The sequence below is a fragment of the Onychostoma macrolepis genome, chromosome 21, assembly GCF_012432095.1.
Source record: "Onychostoma macrolepis isolate SWU-2019 chromosome 21, ASM1243209v1, whole genome shotgun sequence".
NCBI lineage: Eukaryota > Metazoa > Chordata > Actinopteri > Cypriniformes > Cyprinidae > Onychostoma > Onychostoma macrolepis.
The window spans coordinates 14,648,267-14,672,094 of record NC_081175.1 but is presented as its reverse complement, the minus strand read 5'-3'; the positions used below and the strand labels follow the sequence as shown (position 1 = coordinate 14,672,094).

At 38.3% G+C, this 23,828-nt stretch overlaps 1 protein-coding gene across 3 annotated transcripts in view; it reads left to right on the top strand.

Annotated features, from left to right (window-relative positions):
- Positions 1–23,828, top strand: part of cadm1a (cell adhesion molecule 1a) — a 301,432-nt gene that overhangs the window by 211,360 nt on the left and 66,244 nt on the right. For all 3 annotated transcript variants that reach the window (XM_058758218.1, XM_058758220.1, XM_058758219.1), the window contains 2 exons: positions 7,418–7,564; positions 23,250–23,402. In XM_058758218.1, the coding sequence (XP_058614201.1) occupies positions 7,418–7,564; positions 23,250–23,402 (300 nt within the window). The remainder of the gene's footprint in view (positions 1–7,417; positions 7,565–23,249; positions 23,403–23,828) is intronic.

Sequence of the window (23,828 nt, the reverse complement as noted above, 5' to 3'; positions counted from 1 at the left end):
ATGCTAATGAGCTCTGCTTACCCCGCCCCTCTCTTCCGTGGAGTGACGAGCAGACTGTAAACTCCAGCCGGGTAACTTGCTAACTAGCACATTATTAGGAAAGGTGATTTGCAAAGATTCATAAAAAAACCCTTATACTCACTTCTTCTGTAGATGAAGCTGGAACACGAATGATTTGCGCGAACATAGATGCATTTAGGCAGATTGGGGATTGGCACATTCCCTTCAAAACGAAAGAAACCTTAATCCAACTTTCAGAGGCTTAGATGTCGGGAGTAACTGACGACTGCTATATTCATTATTACATCCAACAACAGAACACCTCAATCGCTTAATCTGAGACATCTTGTCTTCCCCTGCACCAGAGTCGACACAATGGTGAACTGATGGCAGCTCACTCAGGGCAGGTCTAAGGTAAGATGGCCTTGTCAATCAACTATCGAGGGAGGGGCCTGTACTGAACGACGCCATTCTGACTGGAATCTCAGAACAGCCTGATTTGAGAAAGGGGATTTTAAAATAGGGGTTTAAAAAAAAAAACACTGGGTGGATTTTTATCATTATAGGATGGATATGTACACACACTTCCAACACACATTTATGTTCAAACAACTGGTAAAGTGAATTTTGCAACCGATGACCCCTTTAAGTACATCCTGACTGCTCCTTTACTTATAAATAAAATAAATGGGATAGGGGCTGTCAAGCTGTAAAAGAACTATAAAAGTATCAAAAAAGTGGTCCGTACACTTTATGCTTTACATACAAAGTCTTCTGAAGTCATATGATAGCCTTGTGGGATGAGCAGAATTTTTATATTTGGGTGAAGTAGTTCTTTTTTATATTTTATAACTGAGAAACTAAATTATTATTGTTAAGCTCATTATAAACATGTTTGAGAAGGTATTTGCAAAGAGTAGGCTACTTCACAGTAAAGATTGGTCTAAACTTTCTTAGGCATTACTTTTATATCATTGTTTATAGAACATATAACTATCCTCACGTCGTGCAACATTTAAATGCAATGAAAGGTTGCCTATCATATTTCAAAATGTTGCACTCGATTTCACACATTTTATTATAGTTATAGTTTGGGAAAAGTTAAACTAGTAAATGCGTTCAACTTTGTCACAACAACACATTATCGAATGCCAATAAGAAACATTACTTACTCAGTATAGAAGATCTCCTCCTCCGCCGGCTCCAGCTGCGCTCGTGTTTTGTTTGTGAGGTAAACAAAGCTTTTTCCTCTCAGCGCGTGTTCTGGGGATAAATACAAGGCTTATTCCTCACAGTGTGTTCTTCCAAAACTGAAAAGTATCTGAGATGAACGCGTTGCTGCTTTGTTTATGGTGGTGTGGGCGTTTACATGCCGCGTGGCTCGTGTGGAGATTTGTAATATCAATAGCGCGAGCAGCGCCTGGGCATGACCTAATTAGAGATAATGAGACCAGGCGGAAAAACTGGACATGTCCTTGGTTTCATACGGATTACTTTATCACAGAATATTACTTCGTTTAAGAGTAGACATGTCAAGCTTTCTATAGATATATTTCTCATGTCTCTGTGTGAAGTATTTGCTGAGTTACAGTTCATTTTAGTGACGTGTTTCAAAAAGCAGTTCGCAGAGAGAGTGAAGACTGAGAACGCACCCTGTTTGTTTTCTTTATTCTTCAAAAGCACAAAGTTTAGTTGTTATTATGAGTGTATACAAATAAAAGTAGACCCCTTACAGATTCGAATGGTGTATTGCTCTTATCTGTACGATCAAAAATTGCAGAGTAATTCAAGCTCATTTCGGCCTTATCAGGAAAATCTGCCTCAAAACGCGTATCCGCGTTTGTCGACCCCAGAGGGTTAACATACTACGTACTAAGCATGCATACTGAACTTAAAGTGCACACTACTGTTAAGAAGTTAAATACTTTTATTGGTCACAGTTTATTTTAATGTCCAATTCTCGCTATTAACAAACCATTAACTACGACTTTTGCCTTAATAAACTCCTAATTTGCTGCTTATTAATAGTTAGTAAGGTAATTGTTAAGTTTAGGTATTGGGTAGGATTAGGGATGTAGAATATGGTCATGCAGAATACAGTATGTGCTTTATAAGTACTAATAAACAGCCAATATGTCAATAATAGGCATGCTAATAAGCAATTAGTTAATAGTGAGAATTGGTCTCTTACTTAAGTGTTAAGGTCATTGCACATTGAGTCCGAAATTTTCGTATGCGTCTTTTTCGTATTCGTTATCTTAAAAATTTGTCACACACAGAAACCTTGCACACTGAGTCCGATGCGTATTAATTAATCTGTTGTGAAAAAATTCGCAAAACAGTAGCTACTAAATGGAGTCTTCAAGCAGTGAGGATGATTTTGTTGTTTTGTAGTGTGCAACAGGTTAACAGTATTTTGTGCTGCGAGATGAAGTGGATGAACTTGACAATCGCCATTCTGGATTTAGGCGTTTGCTTGTATGGTGGCTCTGAATTGTCAGAACGCCTCTCAAAATGCTTGCTACGGATGTGAAAAACGCAGAAAATCAAGTCCGATCCAAAAAATTTTTATGACAGACGAAAGTTTCGGAGGCAGTGTGTAAACGTGATTGACACAGCTTGAGGTCGTATTTATTTTTCAGTTTGCAATAATTTCAGACAAAAATTTCGGACTCAATGTACTATGGCCTTTACCCTTTCATTTCATACTTTTACTGTTCTTTTGAACTTTCTATTAATAAAAGAACCCCCCAAAAAGAATTAAAATATCAGCATATTAGAGGATCATGTGACACTGAAGACTACAGTATTTTTTTTTTTATTAACCCCTGAAGCCGTGTGAAGAACTTTTTATGATGGATTTTTTGACTTTTTTGCACTTTTTTGAGCTTCAAAATCTTGACCCCCATTCACTGCCATTATAAAGCTTGGAAGAGCCAGGACATTTTTTTAATATAACTCCAATTGTATTCATCTGAAAGAAGAAAGTCATATACACCTAGGATGGCTTGAGGGTGAGTAAATCATGGGGTAATTTTCATTTTTGGGTGAACTATCCCTTTAACAGAGGATTTATTTTTTCGGTTCTCCTAATATTCCTTGGGAGACTTACTTCTCAGACTTGATTGCAAGTATCTTGTCAAACCTGAGCACAATTTGAGACATTATTGAAATCTTTCCTGAAAACCCATAAGGTAACATGCAATATTACTCATGTGAATCTCATTAAGCAAAAGTCTCCATTTGATCTCCATTCAATCTCAGCAGATTTTAAAGAGATCTCATTTGTGATTTTTCTTTCCTATGTGCAATCATTCAAAAGGAAGGTCACACAAATGAAAATCCTGCTCTGAAAGTTCAACACTCTCTGAACACATAGTACCATAACCATGGAGTTCTCCTCTATTAGCCAGACTGTAATATTCGAGCACGAACGCTGACCTTTGCTGCTCAGAATAGTGATGGGTATCACATATCCTCTCAGTGAGTCTGGCTCACAGGTGTACGTGGATCTCACTCTTTTACAATCATCGCCATTCAGATCTAATTCAAAGCCTCAGTTTTCCTCACTCGCACATGCTGTTTAAAAAAGTGCAGCAGGCAGGATGAGCTATTGAGGCGGACAGTAGAGTGCTTTGACCTTTACAGCACGGCAGTGCACTCCTGCATTAGCCCGTTCCGTGTCACACATGCACACACACACACACACACATGCACACTCTGGGTGTTCCTCTGGGTTGATGTATGAGGGGCGCTGGGGTGGCGCTGGGCCTGTAGTGATATAAATGGCTTGTCTGCCTCACTGAGAGCGGAGTATCGTCCTCTGACAGCTTTAATCTAGACCAAAATGATCAATGTTCTGTGCTACTTATTTTGAATGTCGGTAATTAAATACAGAGATAATGTCACAGATCTGTTTGAACAAGTTATGCAAATGCACAGCACACAAATTTCTTTGCCATTTTTGCGATGCCTTGTTTGTTGTTGATGCATGCACGGAAAGCTAATTTTTTTCAGGGGCCCTTTTTTGATGGTCTTTGCTTGAGCATTAGGGCTAATGAAATCTTAATTTAAATAGGAATTAATCATTCACTCGCTTGTTCCAGCTCCAGTGACACAAACAATTATCTTAATTAAACCAATCTGCACGCCAATAATCAATAATAATTTGGTCCCTAAACAAGTTTAATCCTTTTATTAATACAGTATGATCCCTGTACAAAATTTTCTTAACACTTAATATAGCTGGGGCAGTTTTTCATAACTAGGTACCTAAGAACATGAATATAACATATGCTTTTGTCTTTGCCAAGACTATTCTAAATAGTTTGTATATTGAGTTACAATGTTTTTTTGTTTTTCAAAACGTAATAAAAAAAAATTCAAAATGGTACTCTTTTTTTTATTTTTCTACAATATTTGTGAATGTGTTGTGCATTTTTGTTTAATATTTTATCATTAATATTTTTTATATGGCTTTTTCTGGTTTTGATTGCTTCTATTGTCGTCATTTGGATAAAAGTGTCTGCTAAATGACTAAATGTAAATGTAATTGAAAACTAAATTTAAACATTTAAGTGAAAATATATCATGATCAAAACATTATCATCACATTAAATATTTTCAGTAGTATCTTTAAAATTAATGTGTAATTAAAATTAAAGCTTGCAAAACACTTAACATATCTGCATTTTAGTGACACTTTTTTAAGTTTCAAATATTTATATAAAAAAAACATTATTAAATATTTTCAACACATGAAATAAACCTCAAAACTATAAAGTATAAAAAAAAAAAATTAAAGTTATGTTGAAACAAATGTTACTCTTATCATGGAGTAACTCTCATACACTAACACATTTTGGAGATATAAATTCAACAGAGAGCATGCCAGAATGCAATTAACATGTTTACCCTTTTTCCTCATTGAGTTTGACTCATTGGCATACCCTAGTGGTTCATGTCTGTTCCTGTAGCATTTTTATATAGGCCTCCTGTTTTCCTGCTGTAGGGTAAACATCTGCTTTCCAGCACATGAATAGTTAAATGACATCAAACCAAGATTTGTTGCCAAAGTTTCCGCAAAACTTTTTGGAAGTAAAGGAGATTTTCAGTGTCTCAGGAGGTCTAGCGATGATTAGAATCAGCCCTCACATCCCACACAACAAAATGGCATCCAGCTCATCACCCCAGAGTTGAGCAAAATAAACACCAAACTAGCTAATTACACGTAAGTTGAGTTATCACATACACTCTACATTTTAATGACTTTTTGAGCAATATTTAAGTTCAAAATATTGCAGTGCTCAGCCAAGATTGGAGTTATGGGGATAGAGTAGTATATAAAAGAGCACAGTTTAAGGTTATCAAGTGAATACTTTAATGTTTTAATGTTTTAATTTAGTATTCTGTTCCTTCCCCACCTCAACTAGCTTTAACACGCTAAAGGTCCCCCCCCCCCCCTATTGAGCTTGCCAAACATGGCTGCAGTGTGTGCTCATGTATGTGTTTACCCTTTCGATGCATCTTCTGTCACTTAGCATGATTACCACCCACCAGCTGAATGGCCAGTATTCATCCCAGTCTCCGTGACAACCGCTGTAGCACGCTTAACCTTCATCGCTAACCCCTCTCTGGGATAAACAGCCATTCTATTTGCATTTCCAATCCAGTCTTCTCAATCCACACCTCATCCTCTTTGACGAGTCTTAAGGAAGTCGCTCCTGTGCAAGGTTCATTTGTTTTGGTCTGTTTTGACTTTGTGCTTCTGGCAGGCTGATTGAATTCAGTTTTGTTAAACTGTCTCCCCTTATCTGTCGCCATCACACGATCTGATTGCTTTCTTCCCTTCTGCTTTAAGTGACAGGGCTGTTTAGAGGTGCCTGACAACTGAGGCATGCAAATTAGCACTTGACGGTGTCTTAAAGTCATGTCACATTTCACATTAATATATTTATTTAGCTCCAGCTTTAGCCTATTCATGTTTTCCTCTTGGCTCTGCAGGGTAGGCAACTGTGGGGTGTTATTTTAGTGTTTTCTTCTTTTTTTTTTTACTCTTCTTCTTTCCTCGGGGAGAAAAAATATAGTTCAGCTGAATTATGTGGCTCTTAAAGGGACAGTTCACCCAAAAATTAATTTAAAAAATTTAAATCAAGTGTTCAATAGTAGAAAGAAAGTCATGGAAGTTTAGACACCAACTTAAGAGTGAATACTGTAAATGATGACGATTTTCATTTTTGGTTGAACTGTCCCATTTATTGGTATACATTTTTGCTTTGGGTTAAGTGGTCAAGGCCTGTAGCTTCCATTTCTATGGCAGTGGCAGCTCTTATCACATGGTGATCTCATCCACAGAGGGGATTTGGACCAAGCATGTGTAACATGAAAACAGGCAATCTCATGAAGCACACACTATGCGGGAAAGAGAGGGGGGAAAAAAACACTTTCACACTCTGCTGGATATTCACACCCACTCTAGCTGTGTTTTGCCACCTGTTCTTCATTGTGCACTCATGTAAGTGTGAGATTGTGGGTTTAGATGATGCTGGGCTGTATCTCTGCTTCAAGGAAATGGACAGTGGTTCCATTTTTTCCAGTTTTTCGTAATTTTGTCCATTGGCTCCACTGGTACCCAGTGCCTTATCTTATAGCATACCGGATAAGCAAAATGATGCAGATGCTTTATATAATTTAGCTTTAGTTTATAAATATCTGAAACCACTAATGAAAATGGTTTTATTTACATTTTCTTCTAATTTGATACAGTTGTTTTTCATTTTTAATTATATTATCACAATTACAATTTGAGTGAAATGTTGATTTGAAAAATGTAGTTGATATAGAAGATGGATGGATGGATGGATGACCATATGGACAATACATAGATAGCAGACATGAAAGGATGGATGGGTGCTAGATGTTAGAAATTATAAGAGGGATGGATGAATGCACAGGCAGACGATATATAGAGAGTATATATTTTTAAAACAGAAGTTATATGGTGGATGGATGGACGGATAATATAAGTTATAAGATGGATAGATGAATGGACAGATGGACAATATATAGAGAGTAGAAGTTAAGATAGATGGATGGATAGACAGCCAGATATTTAGAAAACTAGATGGATGGATTAACATATGGGCAATGTGTAGAGAACAGATGTTATAGGATGGTTGGATGCTAGATAGTAGTTGTTATAAGATGGATTGATGAATGGCAGCTATTTAAAAAACAGAGGTAGATAGATAGATAGATGGATGGATGGATGGATGGATGGATAGATAGTAAAAATTATAAGATGGATGAACAGATGTACAGTTTATAGATAGCAGAAGTTATCTGGATGGACGGATGTATAGATCTGCCTATGTTTCATTCTCCAACTTGATCTCTCTTTCTCTCTGTCCGTCCACAGTTCAAAGCCAGAATCTCATAGCGGACAACGTCTCAGTAGTTGAGGGAGAGACAGCCACCATAAGCTGTCGAGTCAAAAACAATGACGACTCCGTCATCCAGCTCCTCAACCCCAACAGACAGACCATCTACTTCAAAGACGTCAGACGTGAGTACACACATTCACACGGCACACACAAACATAAACAGGCTGCTCGTCCCCAGTGGAGTGGAAGTGTTAATGCATCAGAGTAATCCACTGTGCATTTGAGGGCAGCCGATAGAGAGACCCAGCTGGCAGGTGAGGGCATGTTTTTTTCAGTGGTTTGCCTTGCTCTCATGCGATCCGTCTTCTCCAAGACTGCTCTGATATTTCCCTACAGCTGCACTGTATAATTATAGCGGAGTCTTTCTAAAGGGTTTCATCTCTCCCACCCCTCAGTGAAATATTGCACCCACCAGTCCCATGTCATATGCAGAAAAGCACTTTGATGATGGCATTTTCTTTGTGCCAAAGTTGCAACAGGAAGCATTTTTAAGTAGTTCCAAAGTGCTTTCGAGTTCATTCTGAGTCCAGTCTGGCACATATCAGGTGGTGTCATTGGACATGGCGCCTGTCTCCACAAACGGTCCCCGGAAAGGTCTGTCCTTCTTATTTCATCGCTTTTCTCTGAAATAATGATAAGCTTCTCTGAGGTGCCAGACCGAGTCATTTTCATCTCCTTCCCCATAAACTGTACTGTGGTTAAAGAGCGTTCCAGTCAAGGGGAGTGAACGGGAGAGCCGTCAGTCGCCTGAGGGACTGTCCTCATCAAGTAACGGTTAAAGTAATTGTGTGCCCGGTCCTCTCAGAGTTTGGATTAAGGTCTTCTGAACCGTCATTTTATCTCTCAGCTTCCAATCATTAGCAAGGCTCAGACTCCAGGTTTTTGGTCCGTGCAAGGCTGTAATTATCGCCCGTCTTCTTAATAAAACTTTGATGGGCTCTTCTCAAAGTAACCATGGCCGGTAATCAAAATTGATTGCTGCCATTTAGGAGAAGCAGCATGTGTCCTGGAGCCTCTAGGATTAAACCTGAGAAAACAATACAAATGAGATTCGGAAGAGGAGCACAGGAGCAAAGGAAAGGAAATGAGACAGAGTGTGAACAAGAGAAAGAGAGGGAGTAGCGAGCGCAGATAACAGCGGCAGCTGTTGGCCATTGATACACAAAGAAAGTTTTTCTTCAACATCTCGTTTTTGGTTGCTTTAAGCAAGTTTCAGGTGGTCCACTGTCTGAGCTCGGTGGATTGCAAAGGAGTGATCCAGGCATGTTTTTCTAGATTTATCAGTTTAATTGTTGTTTGTTTACTGTAATTGTAATTAATTGTAATACAATATTAAATATCTATTTAAAAAAAAAAAAGTGCGAGTACGTACTAGGGCTGCAGCGATTCGTCAACGTCATCGATTACGTTGATTATGAAAATACGTCAATTAGCATGGAATAACGTTTAGCCACACCCATTGCGCGAGCCTGCTGTTATCCCTACTTAAGACTGTTTTTCTGCCATGTTGAACACAAAACAAGACTCTAGAGCAGAAGGTAAAGGCTAGCATGGCATCATCACTTCATAGAGTTGCGTTCATAGAGCATTATATTATTATACGACCGTCAGAACCACATATGTATAGCCGAACTTGCATTCAAAGCTGCGCTGAATGAACGGAACAGCACGGGACATCGAGTTGCCTATATAATCATGACGGGTTTAATTCACCCACAGAGACAGAGAAGGAGAAATGATTCGCGTTCATCTTAAGATCCACTGGAGCTGCCGTCAGTCCAGTGGGCGCGATTGCGGAACTCTGAGACACGCACACCAAACGCGCTCTCTGCACTCGCTAACAAAGCATTTAAAGTCACTGTTAGTTGTTTAACTGTGATGAATTGGACAAGCCTCGACAGGGCTCATTTATTTAAAAACGGGCTGTCAACTGTGATAAAACTTCCATGTTATGACTCCATTTTTGATTCTGTCGCTCTAGTGTCCTGAATGCGGTTGTGACTTCAGCTGTTCATTCATACAGATATTCAAGCAGATGTTTTAATCTGCTGAATAAATAAAACATTTCAAGTAAGCAACTGCTGTCAGTCCCAAACAGTAACTGTGAATGCAGCCATAATGTGCATTTCTATTGATTGTATTGTATCACTGCCCTGTAATTCTTTCTTTCTTTCTTTCTTTCTTTCTTTCTTTCTTTTTGTCTTTCTTGTTATTATTATTTCTTTCTTGCTTCCTTGCTTTCTTTCTTTTTTATTAATTATTTATTGTTATTATATTTATTTTTCTCTTTTCTTCTTTATTTATTATTTTCTTTTGTTCTTTCATTTAAATTTTTTACTAATTATTTATTATTTATTTATTTTTCTCTCTTTTCTTGTTATTTTTTATTTATTGTTATTATTTGTCTTTCTTTCTTTGTTGTTATTATTTATTTTTTGTAAAGTATTAATTATGAGAAAACATTTGAATAAAATATCAAAAGATTAATAGCAGAAATGAATTAATGAAAAATTGAAAAATAATCGATAGATTAGTCGACTAATCGAAAATAATCAACAGATTAGTCGACAATAAAAATAATCGTTAGCTGCAGCCCTAGTACGTACTACTGCAAATTCAGCTTTGCAATTACAGGAATAAATTACACATTAAAATGAGGTAAAATAGAAAACAGTTATTTTATAAATATAAAAATATTGGTAACACTTTATTTTAAGGTCTCTTAACTAGTTGCTAATTAGCATGCATATTACTAGAATATTAGCCATTTATTAGTAGTAATTAAGCACATATTAATGCCTTATTCTACATGACCTTATTCTACATCCCTAATCCTACCCAATACCTAAACTTAACAACTACCTTACTAACTATTAATAAGTAGCGAATTAGGAATTTATTGAGGGAAAAGTCGTAGTTAAATTAGTTACATTATAAACATTTATTTCAACCGCAAAAATCTGAATTCTTTTAAACAAGAGGTAACAAACCTAATTTGCTGCTTATTAATAGTCAGTGAGGTAGTTGTTAAGTTTAGGTATGGAGTAGGATTAAGGTGGGGATGTGGGGTCGACTCTGAGTAGCTCTAGAGTTGGAGTCGACTCCAGCACTGGAATCGACTCTCGTTGTACGTCGACTCCGAAATCACTGATGTCTTCACTGATTCTCAAATCTCAAGTGCCTGGCAGTTGAGTGCAGTATGTCAGCAAAGAGTAAATTAAATTAAGCGATGATCCATTTGCAGTGCATTTCGTGCGGTTCGTATGCGGTGCAGAAGCAGCACAGGCTCATATTGTGCTTTGTTTATAGTGAGATAAGATCTGCAGCTATTTACGACCATTATTTTGATTTCAAATGATCTGAACGTTACTAAAAATTTAAAAACGTTACATTTTTTAGTAACGTTTACCCCACGTTACTAAAAAAAAATTTTTAAGCATAGTAATTATCTTTTTACACATTAATACAATCTTTCATACTCACATTTAAGCTCAAGATATTAAAATTACGTCTGTATAGATTTATATATTATTTAGATGCTCAAGCAAGTGGCAGCATAAACGCAGCCTGCAGTCTACTTATCTTACATTAAAAGGTAGTAGGCTATCGTTTTAAATTAAAACTTACCATTGACAGAAGCAGCCGTCTCATGCCTTTTCTTTTGCATTACATATTACAATCCTTCTGGTCATAAAGAACAGTTTTTTCTCCACTCCACGAGTGCCATCTATGTTGCCATAGGCTATTTATTTAAAAGGGTACTATTTTCTTGCTTTACCCCATAGCTAACTTTAAAAAAAAAAAAGACCTACTTATTTGCATTTATGGTGTAATTAACACATTTCGTATCAATCCATGTTCATTTTTACCATGAGCAATGCGCTGTCGCTTTAATTCAGCTTGTGCAGCACAGCGAAAATAGACTCGGTGCGGAAACTCTTGGTAAACGATCACTGCGATGATAAACAAGAATAAACAAATCAATAAGTTTACATTTGTATGTATTTTTGTATGTATTGTATTTGTTTCTTAATTTCAATGCTGTTTAAGACAATATAGCGTCATCCCCTGACCATTATAATGTGACAAATTCATTAAAGAATACCTTATTTAATTCTGACATAATATTCCACCACGACAGTCATGCCAAACGGAGTCGAGGAGTCAATTCTATCGACTCCTATGGTGGGAGTCGGAGTCGACTCCAAAAAACCTGGAATCGAACACCCCTAAATTAAGGGATCTAAAATATGGTCATGCAGAATAAGGCATTAATATGTGCTTTATAAGTACTATGAACTAATATGCTAGTAATATGCATGCTAATAAGCAGCTAGTTAATAGTGAGAATTGGTCCTTAAAGTGTTTCCAAAAAATATTTAGAAAGTGGACATTCAAATTTAGACTACATTAAAGCCGGGCTCATACTACAGGAGTTTTAAAATCCTAACCGATTATGAAATCTGGTTGCAGCACACACATAAGGAGAATCTTTGCAGATTATCTTCCCTCAAATCTTAAACATGCACACACTACAAAATTTGAAATTCATGGCGCATCACACACTACAAGATATTATTAAGATTAACATGCCAGAGGGAGGGCCTCACGTGATCTCACGCAGCAGCTTGTCAGCAATGTTTACATATGTTAGCTAGCATGCTAGCAGCTTTCACTCACCCGGTATGTTCAAAACTGAGGCGATTTCACCCCAGCGCTTCTCTTTCTCCTTATCGGTTGTGATACGTGTTCGACATATTATACAGGCAATCGTGTTACTACAAAACTTCAAGAAGCAGTTTCCTCCGTGTCCACTATTCAACGGAGCCGTTCAGCAGCTGTTTTGCAGTCGCACATTGGCTGTTATAAGTGCTGACGTAATCATATAGCCATCATCATCCCGATTTAAATCCTAAATATCAAACATGTTTGATATGATCGGGGCGGCCCCGATTTGTCTGCTAGAGGATCGGGAGGTGCAAAGTTCTATCTGTGAACGCCTCACATTACCAGATAATCCGCGCCGAACATCGGGACCGATCGAGGTGCTTGACAAGATTTTCCCTCCGATTCTCTGGAGGGGGAAATCGGGGCTAAATCGGGCAAAAAATCCTGTAGTGTGAGCCAGGCATAAGGGATGCAACAATACCATTTTTTCAGATCCGATCAGATCCAGAAAATTCTGAGTATCGGCAGATTCCGATCCGATACCAGCACAGTATTTTGGTTTTTTTTAATCAATGTAGAATTTCTATACTTCTGTGTGTTGACCTGATCGTCACTCTTTTGTGTGTTAAACACAATTACTAAATATAGACAACTTCATTTGAATGAAAAATAACAAATGAAAAAAATATATAATCATAGTCTGACAAAAATACTATTATAAACTAGGTTAATGGATAATTTAGCAGCAAAAGTTATTCTAGAAAAATCATGAGTGCACAATTTTATAAAATCTAAACATTTAGTGAAATAATATTATTTAGTGGGGAACAAATAAAAGTGAATAAGTTTAAGACTAAATCTGGTAAAATGTTACACATTGCTCTTTGTATTGTTGTAAAATACATTAATGAAAACAAGTAACTGTATTTATATATAAATATAAACTATTAAATTAAAAGACATTTCTTTTAAATGTATAACACAGTAATGAAGACAGCAATAGGTCTATATGATAGATAGGAGTCCTATCTATTGTATGTTGCTGCCTCCATTACTGTGCTATACATTAGATTATTAATAGCCTTGATAGGACAGAACAAGAAACGCTATAAATTATCTTGTATTGTGCAAAAATATTATAATACGAAAAGCTCCAATCCAGAGCAGCACAAAGCGCTTATGCACATCCCATGTGCAGAATGATGCGCTTGAAGTAACACGGAGTCACCGCGCGCTGCGATCCACATAGAAAAGTTCAAAGCACAATGGGAAGAGATACTGATGCATAGTGTATTAAATCTGTGTGATCGTTTATAGAGTGGGAGAACTATGACGTCACTTTGTATGCGGATCAGCTGTTAGCATGAAACTGGTTCCTCGACAAAAAGCCAATAGGATTTTTCCATAGGCTTTTGGATAATCGCAAAAAATAAGCTCTGTGTTCAATCATAGTTCATGAAACTTACATGTTGTGTCCATCAAGATAATCTTCACAAAATAATATAACTTGGACGAATTTTGAAGCCTAAATAAAAGCACCAGAACTAAAAAGCTGAACTTAGGCTGTAAACGAACTACAGCACCACGGTCGCCCGCCTTCAGCGTCACCAACACCGCGCTCCCAACAACTTATTTTTAACATGTTCAGTGAAGGATTTACTCTGTATATGAATGTTAATCCACGCTACATGAACGTTTTCATATAAACTGGAATAAATGCAAAACTAGAGACAAACTAAAACTGAAATGAGAATAAATTAGTAATAAATAGTATAGTGAATAAATGAAATAATGTTAACTAAAGGACATTTGAAAGCACGTATTTCTGTACATTTCGTTATTAGGTGCATTAAAAGGCAATAAATCCTTGATTAATACGAATATTTGAATTAAAAACGTGTCTCCACAAACTATTCAATAAAATTCTAGTGCATTTAATCTATTAAATAACAGCAGAGTGAACAAGTTTTTGGATATGGTAAGATTAAACTTATTTTAGTGATCAAAGTACCACATTTCAGCTATCGTTTTGTTAGGAATGGTACAAAAAATGTTATTTTATCCTTGCTGAAAAGCTTCTTGTGGCCGTAAACATTTAATTTTAACTTGGCTTTAAGCACTATGCATCATTAAAGTTTCACTTTTACCACGAAAGGCCGGTGGCCTTTAAAAACAGTTTAAACAGTATAAAAAAATCACGAGTGGGGTGTAACTGGTGTGTTTTATGTCGTAGAATTAACCAAAATCCCATTCAAAAAACCAATTGACTCTGGAACGATGGAACCGGAAGTGCTAAAATGCTAACTCGCTTCCGGGTTTTCACCTACAAAGTGACATCATAGTTCCACCACTCTATTGAGCCTTTTCTTTTAGTTTTAAATGACCAGTTTTAAATTTCAGTTACTGTGCGCTCTTGGAGAGAGTTTCAATGTTTTGACTGTTGTAACCAATGTTCCCTCTAATTTTTTTTCTTGCTGAGCAAAACTTTTCCACGGTGGCCCAGTAGTGCACAGCACAATAGTAAAATAAACTCTGGTCCAGTGTTGTCAGGGTCCCGGTTTCGCGAGATTCAGCTTTCAAAATAAATGTAAAAACAGTTAATAATGTCCTTAGTTTTACCATCAGTTCAAGCCCGAAAGGGGAGCAGAGTCGCGTGACAGAAACAGTGATGATACATGTATATATTTGCAGTACACAAGCTGCGATTAAGAAAGCTGACTCCACTGTGATGTGTGACCCTGTCTCTGTCTCTCTCTCTCTCACACACACACACAACGCAATACTCTACACGGTGCAAAACTCCGCATTTGAACAGTCAATAGCAAATACTTAAACTAATAACAAAACATACTTACAGTCACTGATTCAGAAGTGCCAAATTGTCATATCAGTCGGAATTGACCCATTTTTTTTTAGAAATAGCCTTCGCGCAGCCAGCCTTGTACTCTCCTAGGTTCACAAAACTGTCCTCCATAAAATGCGTTGCACAAATTCGAACATCGAACACCGCGGTGGTAATGGACCAACTACTGCCGGTGGCGCGGTGTTGTGTATATTTATATATATAATTCTGAAAAGCAAAAATAAATAAATGAGGCTCAATCATCTATTAACACATGTGCGTGTTTACTTTAGCACTTCCGTCAGTGAACACACAGCCTGCAAAACACTAAAATAAATATCAAAGAAATAATACAGTTAAATAATACAGTTAAATACACCCTGTCTACCTCACACGAGCTGCGCGACGAGAACCTATTATAATCAGTGATGCTGTCTACACTAGATGCGGTGCGATACGACACGACAAATCCCTCATCCTATTTATGATGTACTGACACAAAGTTCAAATGTCCTGTAGACAGACTCAACCTGTTGTGCTGCGACGCGGCGTCCGGTTTAGACACGGTTCACTGTTCCCCCACCAAGAAAGCGGGCGCGTTAACTCCTCGTCTGCACGCGCTCTCTGTGGAATAGGAATCGCACCGTATGTTGCCACATTTCTTGTTAGCATCTTCCATTTAACGGTGTCTTGTTCGTATTTGGCCAGTTTGGAGAAAGCCTCACCAATACAAACCTGACCAGCTGGGCGTTTGCGATCACGTGAACTTGAAGACGCTTGTACACACGCAGATGGGTGACATGAATGGAAATGATTCCAGATCGGCGATGCAGTATTTGGTTTCCCAACAAGGTCCATCGCTCATCACGAAATTAATTTGCTGAATGCAGAATAAAGTGTATTTTCCTGCACTCAAACCTGTCAATCTCCATGCATGGCATTTGAGGTAATTTGTGAATTAGCATAGATTTATAGTCTAAATAAAACAATCTGCAACTGTTACTATTATTACACTTGTATACAAAACTTCGTATTATGCTTGTTATAGAGTGTGTGACGTCACGTGCACTACCGCCGGTGGCAATAGACAAACGCGATGATGTGGTTGTCACGGCGTCCGTCACAGCCCTACATCTGGGTTGTGCTGTTCTGTTGTAAGTAATCTTAATGATTGCTAACTGCATCTACTTTTGGAAGGCCAAATAAAGTGATTTTGCTTGCGCATAGAAACACACAGCGTCTCCCTGACATGGCTGCATCAACACTACTGCGGTTACTGAAACCAAGCCTTCTTTCTTTGCGTGAACATTTGGGTGGCGTTACGCAAATATTTCCACATCGTGACGTAGACATGTGGGGGCGTGTTTTAATGAGGCGTTTTAGCCCGGTCTGGATCAGCCTTCTCTTTTAGATAGAATAAATCCTTTTGTGGGAGACTTTGAGCTTTTTTTAATTAGCAATTATTTATTAGGTTTATAATATAGGCCTAACATAATATAATATAATATAATATCAAAACAAACTGAAGCATTTAAACTGATAGAATAGAATAGAATAGAATAGAATAGAATAGAATAGAATAGAAAACAAACTGAAGCTTTTAAACTGAGATCTGTAAGTTAATATTAAAAAAAAAACATGAAGTACAGTTTGCACAATACGCCTGTGTGTGACTGTAAATGTCTCTTGAGTTTTGTTACCGTTCTGTGCCCATCATCTGCTGTTTCCACCACTTAATCAAGTCACTCTTCTTTAATACATGATGACGTTTTATTTCACGTCATTGCGTTTGCATTGGCTCTCGATTTGAGCTATTTCGTCCGCAACCATTGAAATATTCTATTTCTACAGCGACTCGTTTGGCACACATTCTCTTTCAATTAAACCTGTAAACCGCATTCACCGGTTCTAACTCTATAGCGATATCAACTCTATAGCGGTTTACCCAAGCATTGCAATTCATTCGCTTTTACTAGAGTTTAATCAAAAGGCTTTCCCAACTCATTTATGCGTGTGTGCGGCACATTATTTCTTCTGCGTGGTTGCGGTGGAAGAAGTGTGCGGCCATTGCTCGCGCGCAGCTTAGAGGGAGCATTCATCGTTTGCATCGTTTGCATGTCGAATGGAGGATGACAGACAGCCGCAGCGGAGAGAAGAGTTTACGTGAACTTGAATTTAACGACTTTATATTCATCTGTACCTCACATTAAACTATGGAACGGCTTCAGAACACTTTGACTTTATGGTGCTTTATGTTTTTGTGCTTTCGTGGGGCTTAACAATATCGGATTTGGATCGGTCTTGTCTGACCGATACCCGATCCGGCAGAAAATGGATCGATGCATCCCTAATTTAGACATTTTATGTTCCTAAAGTTATAGCAAAGTTGGAATGCAAAAGCTCTTTTGAGCTCTTAGCTTCTCAGTAGGTGAAGGAAATATGAAGATAAAAAAGGAAACTGTGAGAATCTTTGGCAGTCTTCAGCACTAGATCAGCAGGAGGCGTTAACCGCTGTGAAATTTCTAAAGCACCTCCTCCTCTTTACACACCTCTTAACACCCCCCATCTAGTGTGAGCAGAAAGCAACATTTATTTATTTATTATATTTATTCCACAAAGGCCATTTCACATGACTCACGTCAGGGCTTCAACGTTCAGTGCGTGCGCTGCTTTGACCTCAATGTGAATGACATTGCAGATAGTGATAAAAAAGGGCAATTTCCATGGGTGCTAGACATTGTGATGTGTAATTTTTTTTGTTGCTTTGTACTCCTAAAGACCCTGACACACCAAGCCAATGGACAGATGTCAGATGTCTGGGACTAATGTCGGGGCTTCAACATGCATGCTCTGCTTTGACCTCCATGTGAACAGCGTTGCAGATAGCAATAGCAAGGCCGATTTATGAGGTTACTGGGTGCAAGAAAGTGTGCTGTGTTATTTCTTGTTGTTTTGTGCTCCAAAGGCCCTGATGCACCAAACCAACCTACAGTTGTCCGATTGGCTGAGCATGTTAAGTAAGAGCTGGGCAGCTGGCGAGAAAAAACACTCTGATTGGCTGTTCATCTTAATTGACCAGTGCATGAAAAGAATAGTGATAAAAGCAAGCAAATAAGTATAAAGTCAAAAGTGAACACAGAGGCTGTTCTAATTTTACATATTCATCTTACTGTGGTCATTCCTATACACTTTTATTATCATAACGATATAGCAGTCTGAAATAAAGAAAGTGACGACCAACTCAAGCTTCTCATGCAAGCTGTAGTCCTTGCGGAATTTTGGCATGTTCAAGCTCAACATTTTGGTTTCAATTGACAACACAGTTGACTTGTGTCGTCGCTGGTTTTTTACTGGTTTGGTGCATCACTGGCTTACATCACTGGAACTTTTATTGCAAGAAAAAACATTCTATGCCTCAAACACATTGTCCAACGTTTATTGCCTGCACTTCAAAATGCCACTGGCAAATAGGTCCAATAGTTTGAACTTTGGCAATACAACTAGCTTACTATAACTTCACTCCATTGAGTTTGATGCGTTGGGGAACGTTGCTTCATGTCATGTGAAAGGGCCTTAAATGCTCTCTAATATTGATCGTCTTGTATGTCATCTTTGGAGACAAGGTAGATTTTATTCGTAGAAACCTAGGACAGATTTTATTCGTAGAAAGCACTATATAGCAGCAGCACTATGTAGCAGTGCATGATATTTTAAGTCTCCTATTTTCTCTGAAATGTGCCATGCTGAGAGGACACAAAGCTGTGACTGTGTTATTTCACATTGTCTTTTTGTCCTTGCTGCATAATCTTTCCTTTTTTTTTTAACTTCCTGAGCCTTTCAGATTCCTGTATGGCATATGCTGGCCATTGCATATATGCCTGTCCTCGTATGTTACAACACACACTCATTGTGACGAGAATTAAAACAACGAACAGAGACCAGCATCGCTGTTCCCCTACACCTTCTCCCCGAATGAAACTCTGAGAACATAATACAGGTTAAAGCTTTGTAAAAATCCCCAGCAAATGAAAGACAGTTTCAAAAAACAAAAAGGGAACATGGACTGCAAAAGCATTTGTCCATGCTTTTTTTCAGGGTGATAAGCTTTAAAGGGTTTTTCAGGCAGGGAAGCTGGTTTACTGGGCAGCATGCCCTCAGAAGGGACCGGAAACCACGCTGAGCTTCATTCTCCACCGCTCCCACAGTGCGCTGGATGTAGCTGGCCAACAGAAACGTTCCCTCTCATGGTGGTGGGACAACCTCCTGGGGCCCCGCGAGCTCTCGCTGTCACCGTGTCCGGCGCTGTGTCCGAAAATGCTACAGCAAGCAGCAAAGGGCATGTACACAGTCAGACATGCTGTTGTTATTTAGGTCACAAAGCGCTGCTTTTTTTTTTTTCCACCAAGGTTTTGACTTTGTTCATCCACCTCCTTTTCCAAAAAAAAATAAACTAGAACAAGTATGTAAATTATGTCTGGATGTCCTGAAGGCATATTATTTTTTTACAACTGCCTGTTTGTGCACTTTGCATACTTTTCTCATTTAAAGTTAATATGAAAGCAAAATTTACCCTTTTTCCTGATCTTTTTGGGAATGAATAATTGGTGAACCTTAGCCGAACACCTCTAACTTTCCATTCATTCATTCATTCATTAAAGTGTATAAAAGTTTGTTTTTTCTTCTTCTTTTCTTTTTATTGACACACTTACAATTCATTGCATCTGACATTCCTCAATTCTTCTCCGGAAGCCAGTGGTCTTTCTTTACCTCCAAAGCTTCCCCGGTTTTATTCGCCTCACTGATATGGTCTCCCTAGTTTCTTGCCCTCTCTTTTCCCCATTAGAGCTGACACCGCGCTTATTCATGTTTTCATAATGCTCTAATTATTGCTGTCTCTCCACCTGACGCACAGTCACAATAGATTATAAATCGGTTTGGCTTCTTGCTCCTTATCAGTTTATTTTAATCCCCACATTTCCCCAATCAATAAATTGAATTAAATCATTAGCTTCTGCCTGCCCTCCCCTTGACAGCCACATTCCCGCTTTCAAGCTGGCCGCTCTAATTAGTCGCACATTACGCAGTGGCTACATGAAAGGCACGCTGCTTGGTATTTCAAAACAAAGAGCACCACAATGGCTGCTGGAGATCATAGCGCTGCTGTTGGTCTGTGCATTTCTTTTTGGGCGCGTGTGGCTTTATTACTTCCAAGCTCAGACATGTACCTGTGTAAACTGCGCACACACTTGTGTTGAGTGGAATAAAGATGTGAAAGCTACATGTGCGTGATGTTTTATTTATTTGTATTTTCACTCTGAGCTTACACCACACTGACATCATGATCAAAGGTGAGAAATGCGTTGCCTTGGCAGCAGGGTCTTCCAGCGCGGTCTACACGTGCGTGTGCGGTGATCTGTGAAAGAAATGGACTCTCTGCATCTCCCACGCTGCGGATAGGACGGGGTGCTTGAGGGGGCTCGCGTGGGGAAATGCAAGTGTAAGAAAGCCCTTCGTAACAGAGAACGGTGAAGATCTTTTTTCCTTTTGCGGAGCACACAGAGAGACTGCAGCCCTTGTAGAGCAATATGTTTTTTCTCTCGTGCGCGCACATGCTCTCTCTCTCTCTCTCTCTCTCTCTCTCTCTTTCTTTTGAATGAAAGCGAAAGAGCATGGCTAACCAGCTGGATCCAAGAACAATCAACACCCCGCGCCATCAGGGCCTGCTTTCATGATCCCATCGCCTCAAAAATCTCTAATGATGCCCGATTATTTCTTTATTTATTTCCCCTTTTATTTATTTCTTTATTTATTTATTCATGGTTCTCTTTTTTGTGCGCCTTTGAACTCGGCTGTTGCGGGCAAGAACAAACGCATGCGCGAGTGCTCTCCGTGTCGTAAATGGTCTGTCGATCGGCCTGGAATTTATCTGCGAGTGGGGGGCGGATGGGGGTGGGGGGTGCGGGTAGCCTTTCATCTCTCTTTCGCCCATCTATCTCTCACTCTCTATTTCACCCTCAGCACCATTTACTTTTCACGCTCAGCCTCCCACACCGGCAAAGCGAACCCTAATGGACTCCTCATTATTCTGGGCCGAAAGGATTCCGTTCCTCCTCGTAATTAGGAGAGAGAAGCGTAAGTTTGGATCGGCGTGAGATTCTCGCAGTTGCGGTGGAGCTTTCAGATCTGCCTTTAAACTGAAAAAGTGTCTGTCATATTTGATATCAGCATACAGGTGTCCCAGTTTCTTCAGTTTCTACTTTTAAATATAATTAGCTGATTACAACTTTTTATTATTTTTATTTTATTATGTGAAAATCGCATTGAAACTTTTACCATGCCTTCATCATTTATTTCAAATGTCACTTTTCAAGTGGCTTTTATATAGAAAGATTGTGTAGCTACTTGAGTAAGGTTTTCAGTGTCAATTAAAAGTAACCTTGAGATGAAAATGTTTCAAATCAAAATATTTAAGTATTTAAAGTGATTTTAATTACCCCAAGATTTACTCATCCTTAAGCCATCCTAGGTGTATATGACTTTCTTCTTTCAGAGAAATACAATCAGAGTTATATTAAAAGTGAAGTGCATCCAACCATCATAACACCGTGTCCTAACTACACATGATAAAAGGTATCTTTTCCATGTTAATCAGAGTTTTTATCCTAACTAGCCGCAATGTTCACAAGAGAAATTTCTAATTTATAAGTGTTTTCTATTTCCGCGATGTTGCGGCTGGAACAACAACATACAAACTATATAACAGAAGATAATCTTAGGTGAGTATGTGCTTTATTCAGAGTTAAACACATCTAATATGAGTTTGAGTATCATTTTACATGACCTTATACAGCCATGCTGAAAGCAACAACAGGTAGTTTACCTCAGATCTTGAAAATAAATGTAAGCAAATATGTATGTTAAAACTACGAACTTAGTGTGAACCAACAAGCATATTCCATAACAAAGATGGTATCAGTCACTCAGTATGTACATTTTATAATATTAAAAAGATTTTATATTTATGAATTAGATTATTAACATTTATTTTTCGTTCAGAGAGAGCCCACCCACACACGCTTTTGTTGCGTCACGTTGTCGCATCGCTATTGGGTGCGGACACCCAAATTTCTTGTCGCTGGAATCTTGTCGCATCATTTGTCGTTAGGCTCCAAATGTCAAGAGGGTTTCGATATAAGCCAAGAAGAGACTGGTTTTTCTTTGCTGTAAACAAAACTTGGTTCTTGTGAGACTAGCATTTTCTCACCAGTGCTTACACTACGCCTATATCATCCGCTGGAACGCCACTCTTTCATGAATGTGTATACGACAGCATAAGCTAGAGATTACAGTTTATAAAGTTTTAAATGTGGATATTTTTCTTACACAAAAGCATCAATTCACTTTTTATGATGGAGGGATGCACTTTATTGGACTTCAAAATTGCAGCAGCTATGCTCTGCCATTATAAAGCTTAGAAGAGCCAGGACATTTTTTAATATAACTCCGATTGTATTTGTCTGAAAGAAGGCAGTCATATACACCCATGATGACTTGAGGATGAGTAAATCATAGGGTGATTTTCATTTTTGGCTAAACTGTCCCTTTAAGATAAGTAAAGATATGTTAGCTATGAAAGACAAAGAAGTCTGCAATTTTATTCCAAAAATGTAGTTTCCACTACAGAATGTTATCAAACCAGTTACACAGTTTGCATGTATATCCACTGCTGGACATTGTTAGCCAAATTTAGTGTATTTTAATGGTTTATATTCGCTAAAAATCTGCAGAGACAAAAGTTTCTATGAAACGCCCACATACTGTACAGTACATGCTCACCACAAAGCAAGAACTTTTTTCTCTGAGGTGTTAAAATGAAAAGGCGCTTGGGTGTCACAGTGGTCTAGTATGGCATGTCCCATGGCTACTGTCCCTGTTTCAAACCCTAGTGATACAATGCTCAGGTCAGACGATGCCAGAAATAGATGCACCTGTGGCCCTGAGTGTGAAGCAATCTCAATCACTTCAGTTATCCCCATGGAGCACCTTTCAACTAATCTGAAGAATATATTGTAGCCTGCACGTTTGTTAAGCTCCCCTGGTGTCAGTTATAAGCAATAGCTTAAAGAAGCATATGGCTGCCTTTATTTGCTTCAGTGGAAACACAATTTAGCCTTCAGATGGGAAAAATACTGCTAATTATCTTCTACATGTTTCTATTGTTGCTTGCAATGGAAGCAAAGTGTGAAAATGTGACTTTTCATTCTATCATCTGCTCTCTTTCTTTTTCGACTCTGCAGCCCTGAAAGATGCTCGATTCCAGCTGGTCAATTTCTCAGACAACGAGCTGCGTGTGTCGTTATCCAATGTGTCTCTCTCAGATGAGGGAAGATACGTGTGCCAACTCTATACAGACCCCCCACAGGAAGCCTACGCCGACATCACTGTGCTAAGTATGAACACTCATGCATGCATGTGCAAAACATACACACAGTCATTTATATTTTTTTATTATGTAGTCTAATATGTGTTATTTTTATCATTTTATATACTCAACTAGACACCAGGTTAAAAGTAGTTCAGCTTTGAGAAACATGTCTTTTGTACACCTGTACAAATACAGACACCTGTATTTTGCTCCACCTTTACATTCAGATCAAGTTAGCCTACATTTTATATTTTAAGCGCAAAAGAAGCTGCATATTTAATATATAGTTTTAAATTATGGCTTTACATTTTTTTAAATACCTTGCAGTCATTTAAATTCTCCCATGGCCTCATAAATTATTATTATAATATACTCTAAGACATCATGTCAAGTTAGAAGTAGTTCAGCTCTAAAAATAACTCATCTCAACACACCTGTGTTTTGTTCCACC